The 25,962-nt window shown below is 39.1% G+C and overlaps 1 protein-coding gene across 1 annotated transcript; it reads right to left on the bottom strand.

Moving 5' to 3' along the window:
• Positions 1 to 23,277: 23,277 nt before the first annotated feature.
• Positions 23,278 to 25,386, bottom strand: LOC142169628 (uncharacterized). The gene is made up of 3 exons (XM_075231517.1): positions 24,479 to 25,386; positions 24,256 to 24,388; positions 23,278 to 23,898 (listed from the first exon to the last, which is right to left on the bottom strand). Exons 1-3 carry the CDS (start codon positions 25,384 to 25,386, stop codon positions 23,278 to 23,280), a joined length of 1,662 nt encoding a protein of 553 aa, XP_075087618.1.
• Positions 25,387 to 25,962: the final 576 nt, after the last annotated feature.

Here is a 25,962-nt window from a genome sequence, read left to right as displayed (position 1 = left end):
TACTGAGTCACTGTCATACCCTCCTGGCGTAGCAGCTCAAACTGCATACGCAACTCCTCTCTGCGAGTCTGTAGGACAAACTTCTCTAAGAAGAGAACTAAGAACTCATCCATGTAAGTGGCGCTGCATCGGCTGGCCTACTCAACTCATAAGCCTTCCACCATCGATAGGCTGCCCCAGTCAGTTGAAAAGTAGTGAATGAAACCCCATTGGTGTCCAAAATACCCGTTGTGCTAAGAATCTACAGACATCGGTTTATGAATTACTAGGCATCCTCCTACTATGCTCCACTGAACTTTGGAGGCTTAAGTATCCCAAACCGCTCCAGTCTCTTCTGCTCCTCATCACTCATATGTGGGTTAACCTAGGCCCCAGCAGCAACAACTGGCTGGGTTGGTAGTACCCCCAGTGTCGGAGTCACTGAGACTGCCTGAGCCAGACTCGTGCACACAGTCAAATCTAGGCTAAGGACTCCTGAATGCCAGGAATCACAATGGGCACTGCTGGTGCCTGGGCTGGTCCTACCGGCTCAACCACATCTGGTACCTGCTCCTGAGCTGGAGCAACTGGTGGCTCCATGGGTGCCTCTCTGGCTGTAGTACAAGCCACTCCTTGGCTGTGAGAGAATAGAAAAGTCAAGTTCAAGTTTTTGAAATAACAAATCTGCACGATAAGAATACAAGAAAGTGAAGTTTCCTAACAAATCGGTAGCCTCTCGAAGATAAGTACAGACATTTCCGTATTGATCTGCAAGACTCTACTAAACTTGCTCATGACTTGTAATACCTATGAACCTAGGGCTCTGATACCAACTTGTCACGAGCCAAAATCCCAACCGTTATGATGGTGCCTAACACATTGGCTAGGCAAGCCGAAACATAACAATAAAGAACCGGTACATCATAAATTTTAGAAATAGCATAAGTCTGAAATCTCAATGTAATAAAGTACTGGCAATACAAGATAAATCCCCCAAACACTGGTAAATACTGAGTCTTGAGCTCGACATCGGAATACAAGTCTAAAAACTAAATAGCAATACTGTCTGAACTGAAACAACAATACATAAGAAAAGACAAGTCAAAACTACGGCCAAGAATGCAGCTCTACCTCGCCTCTCAAAGATAGGTCCAACAGATCTAGCTCTACTACTGATAGCTGGTCCCTACACCTGGATCTGCACAATTAAGTGCAGAGCGTAGTATGTGTACAACCGACCCAATTTACTCGATAAGTATCGCAACTAACCTCGGCAAGGTAAAAGAAGCTCAAATTATAAATGATACTAACTATAACCTGCGCAGTTTCATCATTTTCAAAAAGTACAGAACAGTAATGAAATCTAGCACAGGTAGAAGCATACGTGTGTACGTGTACAGTTACTCAAATATTCTGCTCGGTCAATGTTCGACATATAGAGATGATATACAGTTAAATCAGGTAATTAATCACGGAAATTGCAAGTAAAGATGAAGTGCAAAATCCAAACAAACACTGGCTAGATTTCCTCAACCTTTCCATATTCGTACCAAAATCAATTTTCCTCAATATAGGCATGTACGATCAGGTGGTGGTGCGTATATAACGCCGTAACCTTTTCCCATATCTCATATACATATAATGTACGCGTATATAACGCCATCTAGTCATGGGTAAATGTACATGTATAAATGAATGAAATGCATATGAAATACGTCAATAAAATCTCTCGGAATGTCATAGGACCATTATGCCTCTGATTAATATCATGAAATAAACTTTATCAACTTACGTATTTTCTGAGACCCATGAACATAAGATGTGATAATAAGATACATGGGACTTCAAGAACATAGGCACCTCTAATATTCTATGAATAGAGTCAATTATGAAGGTTGCGTATTTCGCTCATTTTATTTGTATCGTACGGATCATGCCAAAAAGAAAGAAGGAATAGCCTTAACATAACTTAATTGCTCATAAGAGCTCGTGAAGGTCGTAGATGAATCATTAAAACTTGGATAATTTTTTTGGCATGAATTCCCATAGAATTATCTTTAACTAAGGTGCTGCACGTTTGTTAACTGATTCTCCATAACAATTGAAGAGTGAACGTTTATGATGGCTTTTCCAGGAATGAGAGAACACCAAATTAAAGGTGAATGTTATAATAGCCTTCAGGAATGAGAGCACAAGGTCTTTTAAATGTTTGGCTTCCACCTGGCCATGTATTGGTGGTGGAAGTCCTACAATTATGACATATGGTGCTTACTAAGACAAAGGATATTTACTACATTCTTATCCCCATATTTAAGTACTTAATGTATATAAAATTTTGTTTACTTTATTATCCCATATTTAACTAATTAGCCACATAATAATTTCTATGTCTCATTTCACTTAAATACTAGTATATTTCATATACCTTACTATCATAGTCATGTGGTATAGCACTAATCCATAAATATGGGGTATTATAGCTTGGACCGTATTTTATCCCAAATTGACAACCTTCAACGAAACTCATTTTATTTGATTTGTTTACCCTTTATCCTTTACGGCACTTACTTATCGCTTGTTATAAATAGCCTAAATGCGTATAACCTCAAGATAATCTCATTCTCGAGTCTACGTCGATTAACTGAAGACGAAACTTTAACGTACGAAAATGCGAGATGTAACATCCTTCCCCCCTTAGAAATATTCCTCCTCGAATATTTAACTCCACAGGATCTATATAAACTTTGGCAGAGTCGCCTTTGTAATAATACTACTACTAACTCTTCCCGTAGAAACTCAATAATTCAATGCCACATAGGACCACGATCATCAATAATGACAATGACCTCACACGACCAATGACAATAACTAACACAAGAATCCATACACGTACCTTAAGGTTGTGATGTCTCGGTCGGACCCTTCTCTGGAAGAGGAAATAAGTGAGGATATCTAGACTTCATGTCTTTTTTGGCCTCCCAAATCATTTCTTCCACATTATTGTTTCTCCAAAGTACTTTCACCGAAGCTACGTCTTTAGTTCTCAATCTCCGAACCTGTCTGTCTAATATAGCAATGGGAGTTTCTTCATATGATAGCTACTCTGTGACCTAAACGTCGTCAACCGACATGATTCTAGAAGGATCTCCGATACATGTACGGAGCATAGACACATGAAAGACTGGATGTACATATTCCAAGTCCGAAGGCAAGTCTAACTCATATGCTACCTGGCCTATCATCCTATATGGCCCAATGTACCGAGGGCTAAGTTTTCCTTTCTTACTAAAACTCATAACACTTTTCATCGGTGTTACCTTTAGGAATACCCAGTCGTCAACCTAAAACTCCAAGTCCCACCGTCGATTATCCGCATAAGACTTCTGACGGCTTTGAGCTGCTAATAGCCTTTCCTGTATAAGCTTAACTTTCTCGATTGCCTGTTATACCAATTCTGGTCCTACTAACATAGTTTCTCCAACATCGAACCACCCTATAGGCGACCTACACTTCCGTCCGTAAAGAGCTTCGTATGGAGCCATCTGAATATTGGAATGGTAGCTATTATTATATGCGAACCCAATAAGCAGCAGATGATCATCCCAGCTACCCTTGAAGTCTATCACACAAGTCCATAACATATCCTCAAGTGTCTGAATAGTATGCTCAGCCTATCCGTCTATCTGGGGATGAAATATTGTACTAAGACTTACCTGAGTCCCTAATCCTCTTTGGAAGGACCTCCAGAAGTTAGCTGTAAATTGAGATCCTCTATCCGAGATAATAGATACAGGGACACCATGCAGTCGTACTATCTCCTTAATATAAAACCTTGCATAATCCTCTGCGGACTATGTAGTCCTAACGGGAAGAAAATGGGCAGATTTTGTAAGCCTATCAACAATTACCCATAAAGAATCGAACTTACGCTGGGTACGAGGTAAGCCTATGATGAAATCCATATTGATTACTTCCTATTTCCAAGTCGGAATCTCCACAGCCTGCAATAATCCACCAGGTTTTTGATGCTCAATATTAACCTGCTAACAGTTAGGGCACTGAGCAACAAACTCCGCTATATCCTCTTTCATTTCGTCCCACCAATATACTTCCCTGATATCGTGATACATCTTTGTCGCTCCTGGATGGATAGAATAACGAGAATAGTGATTTTCTCCCATAACCTGCCGACGCAGCCCTGCAACATTAGGGATACATAATCGTCCTCGATATTTGAGGACCCCATCTTTTGTAATTTCAAATGGTATCTTCTCCTTCTGAGGGGTGGTATTCCTATAATGAACTAACACAAGATCCTCGTACTGGCGTTCCTTTACTTCAGTTACTAAAGAGGATGTTGCCATATCCTGAATAGTAATTCCAATATCATCTGAGTCTAGTAACCGAACTCCAAGACTAGCTAGATGATGAATCTCATGGGCTATTCCCCTCTTCTATGGCTATAAATATGACAGGCTACCCATAGATCTACGGCTGAGGGCGTCGGCTACCACATTTGCCTTCCCCGGATGGTATAAAATATCAACGTCATAATCTTTAAGTAGCTCCAACCATCTCCTTTGACATAAATTCAATTCCTTTTGCTTGAAGATATACTGGAGGCTCCTATGATCCGTATAGATATCAACATGAATGCCATACAAGTAGTGCCTCCACATCTTTAGTGCATGAATCACTGCGGCTAACTCTAAATCACGGGTCGGGTAATTCTTCTCGTGCTTTCTTAGTTGTCTAGAAGCATAAGCTACAACCTTACCATGCTGCATCAGTACACAACCCAACCCAATGCCCGAGGCGCCACAATAGATAACATAACCATCGGTCCCTTCTAGGAGCATTTGAATCGGTGCTGAAGTTAATCTGTCCTTCAATGCCTGAAAAATCCGTTCGCAAGCATCAGTCCATTGAAACTTTGCTCCCATCTAAGTCAACTTTGTCAAAGGTGCTGAAAGGGAAGAAAATCCCTCTACAAATCTCCTGTAATAACCTGCCAAACCGAGAAAGCTACGAACCTCCGTCGGTGTCGTGGGTCTAGGCCAAGTCTTTACTGCCTCAATCTTTTGTGTATCAACCCGGATACATTCACCCGAAATGATATGCCCAAGGAAAGCTACATATTTCAACCAGAATTCACATTTAGAGAATTTTGCATACAACTTCCCTTTTTGTAGAACTCTGAGCCCAGTACGCAAATGATCTGCATGCTCAGCCTCTAAAGGAGAATACACCAATATATCGTCAATAAATACAATTACGAATAGATCTAAAAAGGGTCTGAACACACGATTCATCAAATCCATGAATACTGCTGGGCATTGGTCAAACCGAATGACATAACACGAAACTCAAAGTGCCTGTATTTGGTCCTGAATGTTGTCTTCAAAATATCTTTCTCCTTAACCCTTACCTGATGGTACCCAGACCTCAAGTCTATCTTTGAGAAACACTTGGCACCTTGCAACTGATCAAATAAATCATCAATCCTCGGGATCAGGTACTTATTCTTGATCGTCACCTTATTCAACTATCTATAATCAATACACATCCGTAGGGAACCATATTTCTTCCTCACAAATAACACAGGTGCTCCACACAGTGATGTACTAGGTCTGATAAAGCCTTTTTCAAGAAAGTCCTTTAGTTGTTCCTTCAACTATTTCAGCTCTGCGGGGGCCATTCTATAGGGAAGAATAGATATTGGATGAGTATCTGGTAGTAGGTCAATAGCAAACTCAATTTCTTGCTCTGGTTGAAGACCCGGAAGCTCATCGGGAAACTCATTAACCACAGGGATGGACTGAATGGTTGGTGACTCTACTTCCACATCCCGAACCCGAACTAAGTGATAAATACAGCACTTTCTGATCATCTTCCTTGCCTTAAGATAGGATATATATTTACCTCTCGGCGATGCCGTATTACCTTTCCATTCCAAAATGCATTTGTTCTTCGCGATCGCGTGTCTTTGTACGCGATCGCGTGTCTTTGTCCAAGATCGTGTAGGTCTTGGTTGCTGGACACTGCGTTTGCGACTGGTAGTTCTCGTTCACGTAGACCATTTTAAAGGGCAGTGAATTTTGTTCTTCGCAATCGCGAGGGACTTCCCACGTTCGCGAAGAGGAACATTTGGGCAGACTATTAAAAACCCAAATCGAGGGTTGGAGTATTATTTTCATATTTTGAGTTGTAGAGCACGGTTTTGGGCGATTTTGGAGGGAATTTTTACGTCTTGGATCGAGGTAAGTGTTTTTGACATGGGTTTGTCATTATTCCATTTTTGTTTTAGCATTTAATTAGTGAATTAAAGTGTAGAAATGAAAGATTTTGTGGAAACTTTGCAAAAATAAAAAATGGAGGTTTGAAGGTCGATTTGAGGTTGTAATTGGTTGATTTTGGTATGGTTGGACTAGTAATTGAATGGGTATTCGGAATTTGTGAATTTTTCCGGGTTCTGAGGTGCGAGTCCGGGGTTGACCTTTTGGGTTGACTTTTTAATTTTGGTTAAAGATCTTAGCTTTACCATTTGGAATCAATTCATATAGCTTTTATTGATAGTATTACATTATTTTGGCTAGATCGAGTCTTCTGGAGGTTGATTCGTGTGGGAAGGGTTTGTTAGAGGAGTAATTTGGTTGCTTGAGGTAAGTATCTTATCTAAACTTGGTTGAGGCACTAGTTGCCTGAATTATTTGTGATAGCTACGTGTTATGGGTGCGCATATGTAAGGGGTTAAGCCCATGTACGAGCACCGGGGTATTTTTCCATACTCGGGGTACTACTTAAGCTATGATAAGCCTAGAGTTGACTGTTAAGCTTTAAGCTATAATATTTCTCATATTTGTATCATTCTTGTGACCTATTTGAGCCATGTTTGAGATTACGAAGAGGCTAATTCCCTGAATAAACTTGGTAATTGCTATTTCTGTGATAACATTGCCGATTTGAGCTATGATAGCACACTTTGCACATGCCTACACTTTAGCAGGTTATTATACCGGTTATGCAGCATATACATGTGTTCTTGTATACTTGCTTCTGTGTGATATGATTTGGACTAGATGCATGTGACCACGCGTGCAAATTGTGTTATTATGCCTGCGACCACAGTGAGCGGATTGTGTTGTTATGCCTGTTACCACGCCGGGCGGATTGTGTTGTTATGCTTGTGACCACACCAGGCGGATTGTATTGTAATACTTGTGACCACGTCGGCAGATTATGATATTAAGCCTGTGACCACGCCAGTCTGGTAGCACGTTGAATTGACCGTGCTTGCGTGTTCTGGTACGTGTGATGATTTTGCCCACAGTGGCCGAGATGATATGATGGGATGCCCTCAGAGGCTTGATGATGTTGTGTAAACCTATACCTATGCATGACATGACATTTATATGCACGTGCATGACATTATAAATGTTTCAGGATTTACAAAGTTATTTAGACTTACAGGCGGAATTCTCTATTTCATGTTTCATCTATGTCTGTTATGTACTGATTTTTATGCCTTACATACTCAGTACATTATTCGTACTAACGCCGTATTTCCCGGGGCCTTCGTGTTACAACCCAAATTCGCATACCATAGATCATGCCATAAGTTAGTCGACGTAAATCCAAGAAGAGATTATCTTTGTGATGATAAGAAGTTAATCCTATTGGTCTTAAACGATACAAGGGTGTATAAGAGTGGTTAACAAGTATTTGAAGTTAAACGAATCAAGGATGTTGTAACCCGTATTTTCGGGTAACACTAGAGGTGATTAACTGTCCCACGAGGTCTTGTTTTAATGTATTTGAATCATATAATATCCGTATCATAAGTCTTGAAGTCAAGCGAGTTATGAAACAAAAGTCGATAAAAGTTGTCGCAATTTAGGTTTATAATTTTACTTAAACTTTAGGTCAAATGTTACTGTATTTTTCTCCCAATGTGCTTGGAATTATGGGGTGATCTACCTATCAAATTGAAGATCTATGAGTCTAGTATCCAACGCATTAAACCGTTCATCGATACGATCTCGGAATAGAGAGATATTTGCGTTTTTGCTAGAGTGCGCCAAGCTGCTCTCTATGGGGCCCACAAAGGCGGTTTAAGACATATGGACATATATAAGATACCTCAACCCCGTTTTAAGTCATTATTTTTCAGTATATTCAGACCTTATAACCCTAAAAACAGTCTCTCAAGGTTCTCTCATGATCCAAGACCCAAACAAAGGGCAAACAACACAAATCAAATGTCGGAAATCCCGTGGTGCTAGTAAGTTTCTTGTTCTTCTTGTTGTTGCTGATTTTTGTGTTGTTGCAGCTCGTGTGGGAGGTTGTTTTAAGTGTTTTATGTCCTGTAAATACACCTTCAAGTTTTTAATATCAACCCTAGGTGATTTCAAGTCTTCTAAAGTAATTCTAGTGCCGAAAAACCCGAATTAATTGCTAGTTTCGCTTCCTTGTTCTTGTGGCAGAATTGAAGGGATACTTCGTGGAAAATTAAGGTCAAATTGGAGTTGTTCTTTCTGTTTAAAGGTAAGGAACCTCTTACTCTATATGTATTTAAGATTATCCAAGTTGCAGCTAAGTCGTTGAAGCTAGAACTTGTGAAATATATATCGAAAGGCTTGGTAGTAATGTTGTTGGTTGGTGGACTGTTTTGGAGGCTCAATATGATTATTAATGATGTTGTTTGGGCTGTTTGGTGATTGTATTGACTTGTGGGAAGTCATATAAATAGGGGAGGTGCTGTCCGTTTCATCGTAAAATAGGTTGTGGTCGATACATAATAGTTACGACGCTTAAACGATAATGATAGTGTCATTTGTCTTATTGTAGACTAAGGAGTCGTGACATTTGCATAGCTTGAGGTTGGGAAGTATATACAAGGTATGTGAGGCTATCCCCTTCATTCTTTTGTACGACTCCGATTGTACATAATGTAATGAACGAGCTCCCAAAGATACTCTACTCTTAGAAGCTAGCAGTACTTACATTGCTGCCCTTCTTATGAAACGATTGATATTGATGTTACTTCTCTTATTCTTATATTATTAATGTTGTTGGTAGTTCCTGATTCTTATAAGATTCTTGATGAAGAGTTAATCCTAATAACGTGTACGAAGGATACCAACCTTATGTCACTCTGAAAGGTTCAAAATGTGATTCCAATGAGTCCAGCATGCATCATATATATGTAGTCCAGCATGCATCATATATATATATCTATTTTACTCTACCGAGCCGCGCTATAGTCGGCCGGGTACGGCACCTATTGTGCAACCACTGATCAGTTGGGTTTTACCGAGCTCCACGTGGCCGGGTACGATTCTACCGAGCCCTATGATGGCCGGGTACGTTTTACCGAGCCTATTATGGCCGGGTACGATGTGATGATGGTGATGCCCACAAAGGCGTATGTTTTAAAAGTTTATGTATATATATGTATGTATCATGTATTTCATGTCAGTAGCCCTCAGAGGTACCCAGATGTCACAGGTTGTATATTCTTTATCCCTGTTTACATTACTGTTCTTACTTATGCTTTCTTGCCTCACATACTCAGTACTTTATTCGTACTGACGTCCTTTTTATTTGTGGACGTTGCATGTCGTGCTGTAGGTCCTGATAGACAGGTAAACGTAGCTCCCCCACCACAGTAGGCTATCCAGTTCAGCGGTTATTGGCGAGATCCCTTCTCTGGACTTGCCGTGGTCTTGGTATGCATTTTTGTTATAGACATTATGGGTATGTCGGGGCCCTGTTCCGGCAATGTTGTAGCACTTATGTTCCTTTAGAGGCTCATAGACAGGTGTCGACTTATGTATGGTTTAGAATGCCTTTTCGGCTGATTTTTGTTGTATAGTCTTTCATGGCATCATGATAGCTCGTACCTTATATATAGTTTCTTGACAGTCTTGTCATCCCATGTTATGTATGTTCATGACATTATCTTTCATTGTTGGATGTTCATGATCCATGTCTACTATTTATATTGATCTTGTCGGCCCTTAAAGATAATAAGGAAGGTTAGATAAAATGTACGTTGGTGCTCGGCAAGTATGGCCCGGGTGCTAGTCATGACCCTCCAGTTGGGTCGTGACACTTCGTTTCATGTCCACAGGTGCAGGTAGACAAGCAGACGGTCCCCCTTCTTAGGATCCTTGATCAGCAAGAGTTGGCATGCTCTATTTGATCCGGAGCTGCTTTGGATTGTGCTACTATATGCTTGTATATATATATATGGGTCTGACGTGGTCCGGTACCGTCCTTGTACAGTTGTATATTTTATTAGAGGTCTGTAGACAGTATGTATAGTTGGATAGTATGTGGCTTTGCCGGCTTCCAGTTTTGGGTATATAGTTGTCTATAACAGCCTTGTCGGCTCGCCCTACATATTCCGCACATACATGTACATATGTTTTTCAAAAGTAGGGTAAGCTTTACAAAGTCAGTAATGCCATGAGGAGGTTAAAGACAAAGAAAGTATTATGCATAAATTAGTTCAGCTCAGATATATAGACTAAGATTTTATATCTAAACATGAGACAACTATGTTCAGATTAACAACAGTTACTATTCAACTGTACCAAACAAAAACCATGACCTTTTGTTATGAAAAGATGTAACTTAACCTTAACCGAGTATGTACAGAAAGATTATTGGTATTCCTAAGAGTCCAGGTTAGTAAAACTATCTCATATATGCACAGCAAATCAATCAGACATGAACATAATAAAGAAGACTCAGAGAGCTGTTCTCAGAATTAACAGACACAAATATAAAGAAAGAGAGCATTTAAAACACTTGTATTTCTCAGACTTTAGTTAAATGGTGAAGAGTGTAAACTATGAATTCTCAGGTTTTGTCCTAATGAGGATTATCAGACAATGATCTCGACCACAAGACAACAAGATGCAGGAAAATAGTGTATAGAGATGAAGATCATAATAAAGATCATAGTAGAACTATTGACATAAACCTTGAAGTTTGAACAAGCATGGTGGTCATTAGAGCACATTAAGGGAGTTCAATCATATTAGCTATCCGAAAGCCATTAAGGCTCATAAAGAAAACTTAATCATATAGACTGTTTAGGCTCAAGGATGCAAGTCATTAAAGTCATGTAACAGTTTAGTCAATACCAATTAAAGAGATTCTGAAAATATGAGGAATGACCACCGATCAACAACACTTTAATATGAACTGGGATAACACTTTATAGGCTAATGGCAAACATTATAGCTAATACAGTTAATAGAAAAACAACAGGATGTACATAGCATTCAAGTAAAAAAATTAGAAGAGAAGAGGGTGGAGGTGTACTGACCTTTCTTAGGGCAGCAGACCAAATAGAACTCGTTTAGCACTATAAATAGGGCCTTTAATATTCTCACCTGACATCATCTATACAACCACCTAACATTTAGCAAAAGCAAAAATCTGTAGAGTAGTTGTAGAGTTTCTTCGACTAAGGTCTTACTCGAATTCTAATTTTGGTAGTCATTTGGTTGAAATTAATTTGAATAAACTTAATAAAAATATAATAAAATGTGGTAAAATTATAATTATTATATATACTAATAATTATTTTAATTATTTATTTGTAAAATTACTTTGTTTTCTAAAGTGTACCACTGATTTCAAATTTTTAACATAGTAGTCTAATTAACTAGAAATTAAAGAGTAATTCATTAAATAATCTATATAACCTATGTAATGTATATATAAAAGTTATCTTAATAATCTTAAAATATTAAATATATTTGTAATTATATAATATTAATACTACGTAATTAATTTTAAAACTAATACTTAATTAATTTATAAAAATAGGTTTTAATTATTAGAGAACACTTTAAAAAATATTTATTGTAAATTATTAAGTATAAATAAATTAATTTAAAATGGGAGGGTCAAAATTGGCCGTCAACAAAATACAGTTGAAAAAAGCTACAATTAAGAACAAGTATTGTTTACCACGCATTGATGCTTATTTGACCAGCTTCAGGGAGCTAGAGTGTTTTCAAATATTGATTTGAGGTCTGGGTATCACCACTTGATGATTCGGGATTCTGATATTCTGAAGACGGTATTCAGGACCTGCTATGGTCACTACGAGTTTCTTGTGATGTCATTAGGGCTGACCAATGCCCCAGCAACATTTTATGCATATGATGAATAGTGTATTCCAACCATATATTGATTCTTTTGTCATAATGTTCATTGATGATATACTGGTGTACTCACGTAGCCAGGAGGATCACTAACAGCATCTTAGGATTGTACTCCAGACGTTGAGGGAGAAGAAGCTTTATGCTAAATTCTCCAAGTGTGAGTTTTGGCTTGATTCTGTGGCGTTCTTGGGGCACGTGGTGTCTAGTGAGGGGATTAAGGTAGATCCGAAGAAGATTGAGATAGTTCAGATTTGGCCCGGACCGTCTTCAGCTACTGAAATTTAAAGTTTTCTTGGTTTGGCCGGATATTATCACCGTTTCATAGAGGGTTTCTCACAGGGGCGGATCTACCTTGAGAGATAGGGATGGTACGACACCTGCACGCTTCGGTAAAAATTTTGAAAATGTATCTATATATCTAAATCAAAACATATATATTTATTAAATGCCACCCGCAATACAAAAATGAGATGCGGGTGCCACTGGTTCAACAAAGGCTTTGAAGTCTTTTGATTCCTAAATAACTCGAGTTCAAATCTTGTGGACGCTATTAATGCTCTGGGTTGCTGCTGTTGCTTTTCATTTTTCTTGTTCCAATTGTTGTTTATTCCTTTTTTCTCCATCGAACTCTAAGGCCTCATCTCTGTTTTTCTTCCTTTTATTTGCTATATCTCCCTCTTTCTTGTTATTCTTAGTATTATTATTTTTTTTGTTTCTGCTTCTTCCTTTCTTAAAAAACTATCTTTGCATTAATCTTCCTTTTTTCCCGTATCAGTATACTTACTTCAAAAGCAATTTCTTTCGGTAAGTCGTTTGAATTGATTTTTGTTAATATAGTATCTCTTTTTTTTAGATGACGCAATATTAATCTATATATATTGGAATACAATTGAGCAATATGACTCTCTTCTATTGACTTTTAAGAAAAATAAATGGCTTGAGTTGTAGGCATTTTTGAGTTCAATCTCAATTTGAAGCTTTTGCTTTGCAAAGAATTGCTATCCAAACTTGGGAATTAAGATGATAAAATGAACTCGAGAATATGGAAGGTAAATTAATCTAGTTAAACAAATAATTTGTAGAAGTTAAGCAATTTTTAAGTAAATTTTATAATTGGAGGTGCTCTTTCATTAATTTTTCTTTTTTTGCAATTTCTTTCATAATATAATTTAAATTTAAGCTTGAAAAAAGGTAACTAGACAAAATCAAACATATTGTTTTATGTATGTGAATAAAAGTCTTAATAAACGTAATTTGAGTAACAAAATCCTATTTGAATCGACCCTCCCTTTTCATTCGGTCGTTGTGGCTAGAGGTAGATATACGATATACAGAAAGAGTGGCACTCGCAGCCTCTAAATCCTGAATTTACATCTGATTTCTCGTCCATTGTTGCACCTTTGACCAGATTGACCCAAAAGGGTGCCCCATTCAGGTGGTCTGATGAGTGTGAGGGGAGCTTTCAGAAGCTCAAGACTACCTTGACCACAACTCCAGTTCTAGTGTTGCCTTTAGCATCGGGTTCATATATGGTTTATTGTGGTGCTTCTTGAATTGGTATTGGGTGTGTCTTAATGCATGAGGGTAGAGTGATTGCTTATGCTTCACGCCAGTTGAAGCCCCATGAGAAGAACTACCTCGTTCATGATTTAGAGTTGGCAGCCATTGTCCATGCATTGAAGATTTGGAGGCATTATCTCTACGGCGTGTCTTGTGAGGTATTTAAAGATCATCAGATTCTATAATACTTGTTCAAGCAAAAGGATCTAAATTTTTGGTAGCGGAGATGGTAGGAGCTGTTAAAAGACTATAATATTATAATTTTGTATCATCACGAGAAGGCCAATGTGGTGGCCGATGCCTTGAGTAGAAAGGCGGAGAGTATGGGTATCCTTGCATATATTCTAGTTGGTGAGAGACTGCTAGCATTGGATGTTTAGGCTTTGGCCAATCAGTTCATGAGGTTAGATGTTTTGGAGCCTAGTCGGGTTCTTGCTTGCGTGGTTTCTCGATCTTTTTTGTATGAGCGCATCAAAGAGCATCAGTATGACGACCCCCATTTGCTTGTACTTAAGGACACAGTGCAGCACGACGATGCCAAGGAGGCTTCTATTGGAGATGATGGGGTGTTGAGGATGCAGGGTTGGATTTGTGTGCCCAGTGTAGATCGGTTGCGTGAGTTGATTCTTGAGGAAGCCCACAATTCGCGGTATTCCATTCACTCGGGTGCCGCGAAGATGTATCAAGACTTGAGGCAGCATTATTGGTGGAGGAGAATGAAGAAAGATATAATAGAGTATGTGGCTCAGTGCTTGAACTGTCAGCAGGTGAAGTACGAGCATCAGAGGCCGGGCGTTTTGCTTTAGAGACTTGAGATTCCCGAGTGGAAATGGGAGTGTGTTACCATGGATTTCGTGGGCTCCCACGGAATTTGAAAAAATTCGATGCAGTTTGGGTGATTGTAGACCGGTTGACTAAGTCAGCATATTTCATTCTTTTTGTAACCACCTATTCTTTAGGGCAGCTGGCTCATATCTATATCCGCGAGATTGTTCGTCTTCATAGCGTGCCGATGTCCATTATTTCTGATCGAGGCACGCAGTTCACATCAAAGTTTTGGAGAGCAATGCAACAAGAGTTGGGCACACATGTTGAGTTGAGTACAACGTTCCACCCCCAGACAGACGGACAGTCCGAGCGCACCATTTAGATTTTGGAGGATATGCTACACGTTTGTGTTATGGATTTAAGAGTGTTCTTGGGATCAGTTTCTACAGCTTGCTGAGTTTGCCTACAACAACAACTACTAATCAAGTATTCAGATGGCTCCTTATTAGGCCTTATATGGGAGGCGATATCATTCTCCAGTTGGATGGTTTGAGCATGGAAAGACTAGGTTGTTGGGTACTTATTTGGTCCGGGATGCATTGGAGAAAGTCAAGTTGATTTAGGATCGACTTCGTATAGTTCAGTCCAGGCAGAAGAGTTATGCCGATAGGAAGGTTCGTGATGTTGCATATATGGTGGGTAAGAAAGTTTTGCTCAAGGTTTCGCCCATGAAGGGTGTGATGAGGTTCAGGAAGAAGGGCAAGTTGAGCCCACGGTATATTGGACCTTTTGAGGTGCTTCAAACGATTGGAGAAGTGGCTTACAAGCTTGCATTGCCACCTAGTCTATCGGGTGTTCACCTAGTGTTTCAGGTTTTCATGCTCCGAAAGTATTATGGTGACTTGTCCCATGTGTTGGACTTCAACACGATACAGCTAAATGGAGATTTGACTTATGATGTGGAGCCGGAGGCTATTTTGGACCTGCAGGTTCAAAAATTGAGGTCAAAGAATATTGCATCAGTGAAAGTTCGCTGGAGAGGTCAGCCGGCTGAGGAGGCTACTTAAGAGGACGAGCGGGAGATGTGGAGCACTTATCCACACATATTTGAGACTCCAGGTATGATTCTAGACCCGTTCGAGGACGAACATTTATTTAAGAGGGGGAGAATATGACGACCCGGTTGGTCGTCTTATGTGTGTAGCCTCGTTCTGCTATTTATTTCTTATTCTATGTTCACTTGTGGTTACATGACTTGTCGGAGTAGTTGGTTTGGTTCCAGGGATGTTTCGGAGTGAATTGGGACACTTAGCCCCAAGGTTGGAAGCAAGTTGGAAGAGTTGACCGGATGTTGAATTTTGTGTAAACGACTCCGGAATGGAGTTTTGATGGTTTCGATAGCTTTGTATGGAATTTTGAACTTAGGCATATGTCCGGATTTGGATTTGGAGGTCCGTAGGTCCTTTTGGCTTGACTTGGCGAAAGTTGGAAAGTTGAAGGATTGGAAAGTTGGGAATTTTGACCGTGTAACGACCCGACTGGTCATTTTGAGTATTTACGCTCCTTTCAACTATTTTAAGTCTTGAATAGCTTCATATGATGTATTATGACGTGTGTGAATCGTCGGTTTTTGTTTTCAAGTGTTTCAGAATTAGTTCGGAAGAATGAATTCCATGTTTGAAGCTTTAAGTTGGAAGAGTTGACCAAGTTTGAGTTTTTAGTATTCGACTTTGGATTGGAGTTTTGATGATTCTGTTAGGCCCGGATGGTGATTTTGGACTTAAGCGTATGCCCGAAAATTTCATTTGGATATTTCTAGAAGGTTTCAACACCAATTGGCGAAAGTTGAAAATTAAAGGTTTAGAATGTTCATAAGTTTGACCGAGTGTTGACTTTGATGATATCGGGTTCGAATTGTGGTTACGGAAATTACAGTAGCTTCGTTATGTCATTTATGACTTGTGTGAAAAATTTGAAGTCATTTCGGATTGATTTGATACGTTTCGGCATGCGTTTAGGAAGTCGGAAGATTCAAAGTTCATTAAGTTTGATTTGAGGTGCGATTCGTGATTTTGATGTTGTTAAGTGTGATTTGAGGCCTCGAGTAGGTCCGTGTTATGTTACGGTACTTGTTGGTATATTTGGACGGGGTCCTGAGTGGCTCAGCTATGTTTCGGGGTGAGATTTAAATGAGTTTGGGCATTTCGGCACTTTGATGATGTTCTGGAATACTTAGAAGTGCGGAGGACACATTTTGGAGTGCTGAGGCAAAGCTTCATGTGCGGACTGCAGAGGAAATGTGCGGACCACAGTTGAAAATGAGCGGACCATAGAAATCCTCCTGCGGCTGCAGAAAGGGGAACGTGCAGGTTTGCTAGTCTGACTTCGGAAGCTTATATTTTTTAATCTACAAGGAATTTGGAGATGATCCAAAAACAAAAGTTGTAGCCTTTTGAGTCTAGTTTTCAGTAAAGTAAACCTTGCATCATTTGGACATTTGTACCGAATGTTATGACCAATTTACTAAAACCTAGTAGTGCAGTCATTGCTGAAGTGCAACTGCACAATTTGGATTGTGGTCGCGGAACTTGGAATATGCGGACCGCACAAAACATGCGCGGTTAGCACAATGGGAGATCAGATTGTTGTACTTTATAAATGAGGGTTAGAGTATTATTTCATATTTGGACTTTGGGAGCTCGGTTTGTGGTGATATTTCGTGGGATTTTCAAAAAATTCATCGGGGTAAGTAATTCTAACTCGGATTTGGTTAATATACATGAATATATTATTATTTTCATCATTTAATTAGTATTATGAGATGGAATTTTGGGGGAAAATATAAAAATTCATAAAACAAATTTTTTGGATTTGAATGTCGATTCGGAGTCAGATTTGAGTGAAACTAGTATGGTTGGACTCGTAATTGAATGGGTTGTCGGATTTTGTGAGTTTTGTTGGATTCTAAGATGTGCGCCCCACTGTTAATTTTTGGAGTTGAATTTCGGATTTTTATCGGAAAATTTAGTATTTTCATATAGAATTGATTCCTATAATTAGTGTTGACTATATCAAATTAATTGTGACTAGATTCGAGGCATTCAGAGGCCAATTCGTAAGGCAAAGGCTTATTGGAATAAAGAATTGCATAGTTTGAGGTAAGTAATATTTCTAAACTTGGAGTTGAGGGTATAAACCCTGAAAATACGTGTTATATGATTTGTTTGGAGATGACGCACATGCTAGGTGACGGGTGTGTGGGTGTACACCATAGAAATTATGACTTAATTGATTTTGTGGAGTTGCATAATCAAATAATCATGTCAGTATCTACATATCCTCCACATGTTAGAGGAATTGAGTTGATACTCAAGTTAAAGATCATGTTTAGGCTACGTGCCGATATTTTTGGGACCCACAGAGGTCTTATTGCTATTGAATTACTTATTTAAATTTACAATTTTTTACTCAGTCGCATATATCATTTGCATATCATATCTCAATCTCTGTTTCCATTCATTGATACATCATATCATCATGTCCGGCCAATTTTCATGATATTGTGAGCCCGAGAGACTGGAGAGATTATTGACTGAGTGAGCCCTAGGGCCGGATTATGAGTGATATTTATGGGATCGGGTTGTACACTGCAGCATGTTTTTATTTATTTATGCCTGGATCTGGCTTATTATAGCACTTGGGCTGAAGGAGCCCCCCCGGAGTCTGCACCCCCCAAAGTGAGCGCAATTGCATTTATATTTGGGATGGATCTTCCCTAAGCATTTACATTTGGGCATGGATCTTGCCTAAGTATTTACATTTGGGATGGATCTTCCCTAAGCATTTACATTGGGCATGGATCTTTCCTAAGTATTTACATTTGGGATGGATCTTCCCTAAGCATTTATATTTGGGCATGGATCTTGCCTAAGCATTCGCATTTGGGATGGATCTTCCCTAAGAATTTACATTTGGGCATGGATCTTGCCTAAGCATTTACATTTGGGATGGATCTTCCCTAAGCATTTACATTTGGGCATGGATCTTGCCTAAGCATTTACATTTGGGATGGATCTTCCCTAAGCATTTACATTTGGGCATGGATCTTGCCTAAGCATTTACATTTGGGGTGGATCTTTCCTAAGCATTTACATTTGGGATGGATCTTCCCTAAGCATTTACACCTGGGCATGGATCTTGCCTAATTATTTATATTGAGGGATGAATTTTCCCTGGGCTGGATTGGCACTATACAGTATTGAGTGATTGACTGTCAGTTGATCTTCATATTGAGAGATAGATCTTCCCTGGGCTGGATTGGCCATATATATATATATATATTTATATATTTGGGATGGATCTTCCCTGGGTTGGATTGGCCATATACAGTACTGAGTGACTGTGCGTGAGTTGTCATTTATATTTGGGCTGGATCTGCCCTGTACAATGCCGAGTGACTGAGTGTGCTGAATATTGAGCGTGATGAGTGGAAATGTGAGACAATGAGGTTGAGTACTCTGAGAGTGTGAGTACATGAGTTCATCACCGTGCTGCATTACATTAGACATGCATACTTGATATGTAGGCATAGAGAAGTATCTTTCCTCATGCCATCTGATAATGAAATTTCTTATCTGTCGTTAAATGTTTTAAGAAAAATCAATGATTTCATACTTACTCATATTTTCGGTGATTTTTGGCAAACGATTTGAGTTATACTGTTATACTTGAAAAGAAAATATTTATTTTTCGGAATTGTATACGAGCTGAGTATTTTATTATTGAGTTATTACTTGTGCTACTTTAAATTGTATTGTAATGAGATGTTATTGGTGTGGACTCTGACCTTGGTGCAAGCTCGTCACTACTTTCAACCTAAGGTTAGGTTTATTACTTATTGAGTAAATGAGGTCGGTTGTACTCATACTACACTTCTGCACCTTGCGTGCATATTTTGGATGTTGATGCTGATGTACATGGCTGGAGCTAGCATTGAAGATGTACCTGCGATCCAGTCACAGCTGCCTCTTGTTCTAGGTAGCTTTAGATTTTTTTTAAATCTGTTCATGTATATTTCAAATAGATGATGTATTTTTATTTCACACCAGCTTTGTAAATTCTAATCTTAGAAGCTCATGATTTGTATTACCAGTCCTTGGGGAGTGTATTAGATAGAGTCAGTTAAATATTAATTGAATCGGATTGTTGTTATTTGGCTTACCTAGCGGGTGAGGTTAGGTGCCATCTCGGCAATTTAGATTTTGGGTCGTGACAAGTTGTTATCAGAGCTCTAGGTTCATATATTGTACAAGTCATGAGCAAGTGTCTAGTAGAGTCTTGCGGATCGGTATGATGACGTCCATACTTATCTTCGAGAGGCTATAGGGCATTTAGGATAAACTTTCCATCTTTATTTCTTTATCGCGCGGTCGCGAGGAGAGGGTCGCAATCGCGTAGGATTAATTCTGGTAGGAGGATCTTTGTACAATGCGTTTGCAAGTTTGAGGATGGGATCGCAGTGCTATGATTGTTTGTGCATCGCGAACGCGGGAGATGGGCGTTCGCGAAGAAGGAAGGTGAGGTCTGGAAGTTGCACACATTTGTTCTTCGCGATCGCGTGTCTTTGTACGCAATCCCGTAGGTCTGAGTTATTGAGTATCGCGTTCGCGGCTGGTAGTTCTCTTTGTGTAGACCATTTTGATGGGCAGCGAATTTTGTTCTTCGCGATCGCGAGGGACTTTCCGCGATCACGAAGAGGAACATCTGGGCAGACTATTAAAAACCCAAATTGAGGGTTAGAGTATTATTTTTATATTTTGAGTTGTAGAGCACGATTTTGGGCGCTTTTGGAGGAGATTATCATGTCTTGGATCGAGGTAAGTGTTTTTGACTCGGGTTTGTCATTATTCCATGATTCCATCCTTTTTTTAGTATTTAATTAGTGAATTAAAGTATAGTAATGGGAGATTTTGTGGAAACTTTGCAAAATGCAAAATGGAGGTTTGAAGTTCGATTTGAGGTCGGAATTGGATGATTTTGGTATGGTTATACTCGTAATTGAATGAGGGTTCGGAATTTGTGAATTTTGTCAGATTCTGAGGTGCGGGCTCGGGGTTGATTTTTTGGATTGACTTTTTAATTTTGGTTAAAGATCTTAGCTTTATCATTTGGAATCAATTCCTATAAATTTTATTGATAGTATTACGTTATTTTAGGTAGATTCGAGCCTTTCGGAGGTTGATTCGCGTGAAAAGGGTTTGTTAGAGGAGTAATTTGGCTCCTTGATCTCATGTTTCATTTTCGGACCCTTATTTTTAAGCAAATATGCCACTCGGCTTGATGCCTTGTGGTGAATATATTAATAATAATCCAAAATAGGAATCCAGTTAATACAATGTATGTAAAAATGCAAATGAAGGTAGGAAAAAATAATGTAATCTAGCAATTATAAAAGTTTGACTTGAACATGTTCCAGCCGAAGGTGTTGTTTGTATCCTCTAGCCAAGTGCAAAACCTCAGTGTAGCACCTCAAACGCTCTCACCAGGCGCCATGTTTTGCGTACCAAAAGGATTAGGCCAAATTGAATCGCTAACGTATACCTCCAATTGTTGTTGTTGTCCAAACTTATGATGGGACGTGCAAACACTTTGAGACCTTTGTTTTTCCAATTGTTGTGACTAGTCGACTGGTGGATTACCCACAGCCCTTATCCCACAATAACTTGGCCATTTTCGATTAAAAATAAGAATTCCAGCAGAAGACAATCAGTTGCACTAAGCAGCTTATCCATAAACCAGAACAAATATTACAATTTCTTCCCTTGTGGTGCTATACATTTCCCAGAATGAGCATTATACAATGCTAATACCACTTGTAGGTGATACAGCACCATACGTTGCCAAGACCATTTCTGTTACACCAGTAATGCAAGCTTGAGGATGAGTAACTGATGAGTAAATGCAGGGACTATCTTGTGTTTGATATCTTGGAGAAGCCATTATATTTAACATTAGTACACAGATGTACTGATTCATTAATCTGGAGCTCTCCTTTTTGCAATCCTAACCCTTAGGTTAGGAGTTTGTAGCTTGTCAAGATTTAATATTCTCCTCCCTTTACTGGGCAGTTCAGAGAAAGAGAGGAATTGATTTGTACCTGCACCAAAAAACACTATGTTAGCTATAAAATCTACAAGAGTATTTCCTTCTCTGAATATATGTTGAAGGATCACATTGAAATGATTTTTCATCTCCTAATTTTTTGAACTTCTGCACTTATACACCAGGGTGAGTCCCATTCCCCTTCTATGACTTTTTTCAAAGTCAATGAGTCAGTCTCCAATATCAATGGGTGCTTCTCATGTGTAACACAGTATTCCAGTCCCTGGAGTATTTCTTGTGCTTCAGCTACAACATTTATGGTCACACCTATGTCGACTGACTTTGCATACACTAGATCTCCAGCCTCATCTCTAACACATAATCCAATTGAGCTAGGCCCTGGGTTTCCTTTCGAGGCTCTATCAGTGTTACACTTATGCCAGCCTGCATGTGGAGGTTGCCAGTTAACTCTCTTGGTGATCAGTATTGGCTTGTATACTTCAAAGAATTGGATCATATCTGGCAACAAAGCAGGTATGTTTGTTAGCCATGGATACCTTGTCTTTTCCAAGTAATGAAGTGTCTTGTTGACTTCATCTATGACTCTATTTGTTGAGACTGTTCCTCTATACATTCCTGTGTTTCTCCTTTTCCATAGTTCTCATGTAATTATAACTGGTGTTGCTTGAAATAAAGGTTGCAATTTTGGACAGCATTTTGCATTCCACCATGCTCGTACCACTTGCTTCACTTGTATTACTAGTTCAGTAATGCCTGCAGCTACCATAAATTGTTTCCATACCTTTGTTGCTGTGTTGCTTGTCAGAAAAATATGTTCATATGTCTCTTCTTGGGGATGTTGACAGCACCAACATCTGGAAACACATATGTATCCCTGTTTCCTCCATAAGTCATCAGTTGACAGTTTGTGTCTCCACAGTCTCCATAAAAAAATGAGATCTTGAATGGTAGTCCTTTTGTCCACATTTTTCTGAATTCCTGATTTGGATTTACTCGATGCCTCAGGATTTGCCAAGCACTATTGATAGTAAACTTGCCTGATGAAGTTGGCATCCAATATGGTTTATCCCACTGCTCATCTCTACTGTCATAATGGATCTTTTTTATATGTTCAGCAATGTCTTCTGAGAAATTCTGGTCAATGAGTGTGTCATTCCATTCTCTTCCTTGCCTCAGTTCTGCCACCACTTGTAAGTTCTCCTCAATACTGAAGTTTGGAGGTGGGACATGATACAGAGCTCCCAGCCTAGTCCAATTTTTATGCCATATGTTTGTTGTGCCACTTTTCATCTCCCATAGTATCTCATGCTCTACTTGTTCCCTTGCATTCAGCATCTATTTCCACACATGGGATCCTTGTTTGAATTATACTTTAGTAGGTATCTCTTTTTTGCAGTACTTATTCCATATGTAGTTCGACCACAAAGATTTTGCAATCCTAAATCTCCACCACAGCTTCGCAAATAATGCCTTTGATACATCATTCAATGATCTAAAGCCAAGGCCTCCTTCTTGTTTAGGAGTACATAGCTTCTGCTAACTTGCCCAGTGCCTGCTCCTCCCTTCTTCCTTGGTGCTCCAAAAGAATCTGCCAAATATTTTGTGTAGGTGTTTCTGAATGTTTTGAGGTGGATCCAGTATTGAGTAGGTATACTGGCATACTTTATAGAACACTAGTGATTAGTGTTTCTTTTCCTCTAGATGATAATAGCTTCCCTTTCCAAGCATGTAGCTTAGCCTTCACCTTTTTGATAAGATCCTGATAATAGTCTTTCTTTCTTCTAATGTAGAAGATGGGGCACCCTAGATACATGAATGGATACTGACCTCTTGTGAATCCTGTGATGTCTTCTACTTTCTGTATTAGAGCATTAGCAGCATTTGCATGCATATGGTAGGAGCTCTTAGCCCTGTTGATTTGCTGACTAGAGATCTCCTCATAGCTACTTAATACTGTCATGATCTTCGTCAAGGAGGGTTGATGAGCTGATGCAAAAATTATGGTATCATCAACATATGCTAAGTGGTTTAGGTGTTCTGTCCACTTGGGCATACCAAATCTTCTAAATGATTCATCCTCAAATAATCTGTTCAGTGACCTAAAGAGTACCTCTGCAGACAGTATGAATAGTGTTGGGGAGAGTGGATCTCCTTGCTTCACTCCCCTTGTTGATTTGAAGAATCCTGACGATTGTCCATTAACTAGTACTAAGTACCAATTGTTGGATAATAGGTTCCAGATCAGGGTGATGAAATGTTCTGCAAACCCCATTTTTCTTAATACCTGCATCAAATAATTCCATGATACTCTGTCATACGCCTTCGACATGTCAAGTTTAAACACCACATTAGTAGGTTTACCCCTCTTCCTTATGTCTGTGACTATTTTCTATGTAAGAAGTATGTTTTCAAATATGCTTCTTCCTTTCACAAATCCAAATTGATTTGGAGAGATATACTCAGGTAAGAACTTTTCTAATCTGTTATGTAGATATCTGGATAGTACTTTGTTGATGAAATTGCTCAAACTGATGGGTCATAGGTCTGAAAATGATTCTGGTCTTTGTTTCTTTGGTAGCATAACCAAGTTTGTGTGAGTGATAGATTTTGGTAATGCTGCCCCTCCAAAGAAATGTAATACCATGTTGTGAATGTCATTGCAGATGATCTCCCAGCATTCTTGATAAAACAAGCCAGTGAATCCATCGGGGCCACTGGAACTGTTTCCATTTAACCCAAATATAGTTGCTTTAACCTCTTCCAATGTTGGATACCTACATAAATCCAAGTTTTGATCCATAGATACCATAGCAGGAACATTGTTAAGCATTGAAAATTTTGTAGGGTCTCCCTATTTTGAGAACTGATTTTGAAAGAATTCAACTGCGGCAATTGCAATTTGATATTGGTCTTCTAGCCAATTCCCCGTTCCATTCTGGATCCTTTTTATTTGTAACTTCTTCCTATTTCCATTGACATGATTGTGGAAAAAGCTCGTATTTCTATCACCCTCAGCAAACCAAGTCATTCCAGCTTTCTGCTTCCAGTACTGCTCCTCCAAACTTAGGTATTTCTTCAATTCTGATTGAGTTCTCTGAAGGATGATTCTGTTCTCTATTGTTGGCTCCTCCTCAAACAACATTTCTTTAACCATCACAATATCTTCTAGTATTGCCAATTGTTTGAATATGTCCCCAAAGGTCTGCCTAATCCATTGTGATAGTGCTATCTTTACTTTTTTCAGCTTGTGCTTGAACATCAAAAAGGGGTCTCCAATGAAATCTGCATGCCAGTTCTGTTTTACTACTTCCATGAAGGTTTCATGCTTTGTCCATGAATTCAAGAATCTGAATGGTCTAGTAAAGTTTGCAGCTTTTTTTCCTCCAGTCATCAGTAATGGCACATGATCTGATCCAGTTCGAATTAAGTGCTCAACTTCTATTGTAGGAAGAATATTTTGAAATGGTAAATTCACAAATATCCTATCCAATCTTTTGAATATACAGGCTGCATTAGGCCTGCCATTCCACCAAGTGAATGGACCGCCCTTGTATCCTTGATCAAATTTTCCACATGAGTTTGTACAGAAGGAAAAATCATCATATTCTGGCGGATATATTGGTAAGCCCCCTATTTTCTCATCCTCATGTAACACCACATTGAAATCCCCTCCTACTAGCCAGGGTAACTCCATATCACTTGCTAAATAATACAGATTATCCCAGAGTTCCAATCTCTCTAGAGATAAGCATTTTGCATACACAAATGTCATTATTAACAGTTGTTCAAGTTCTTGGTGTAATACCTTCACTATCACCTATTGTTCTATATCCATGACCAATTCCTACTCCACCACATCATCAAAGAATAACCATATCTTTCCATTGATATTTGAAAATGCGCTATCCATATTTAGCCTTCGTTTGTACCTTTGAATATGCCTTGCATTCTGGAAAGGTTCCATTAATGCGATGACAAAGAATTTGTGCTTCCTTTGCATATTAATCACCCTTGGAAAGGCATGTTGAGTGTTAACAGACCTGATATTCCAAATGAGTGTTTTAATCATTATTTGGAGTATGATGTTGCCCTCATGGGCAGTATTCTGGTTGGTTTTTGTAGCTCTTTGTTCTAAATTTGCTTCCTTGACTTCTTGCCTCCTTTTGAATTAAATCTAGGGGAGAGGTCAGGTTCTCTTGCCACTTGGTGGAAGTTCCCAACATTTGATTCATTATCCTCTTCTTCTTCAAGTTGATGTTGCTCCAGTAGAACCATGTCAACAGGTTCCAAATTGTGACTTAACTGGAGCATTTAGTTGCAATTGCATACCCTGTTCTGTGGCTAATGA

The sequence above is a fragment of the Nicotiana tabacum genome, chromosome 15 (assembly GCF_000715075.1).
Source record: "Nicotiana tabacum cultivar K326 chromosome 15, ASM71507v2, whole genome shotgun sequence".
Classification (NCBI taxonomy): Eukaryota; Viridiplantae; Streptophyta; class Magnoliopsida; order Solanales; family Solanaceae; genus Nicotiana; species Nicotiana tabacum.
This window is presented reverse-complemented; position numbering and strand designations above follow the sequence as displayed.

Excerpts from the sequence above, each read along its gene's own strand:
- LOC142169628 (XM_075231517.1), bottom strand. The coding sequence starts at position 25,386 with ATGACATTTGTGTATGCAAAATGCTTATCTCTAGAGAGATTGGAACTC. Across the intron at positions 24,389-24,478 it reads GTTGAATTCTTTCAAAATCA|GTATCCAACATTGGAAGAGG; the intron begins GTTCTCAAAATA and ends GGATTTATGTAG. Across the intron at positions 23,899-24,255 it reads GCAATGACATTCACAACATG|GTATTAAGAAAAATGGGGTT; the intron begins GTATTACATTTC and ends TATTTGATGCAG.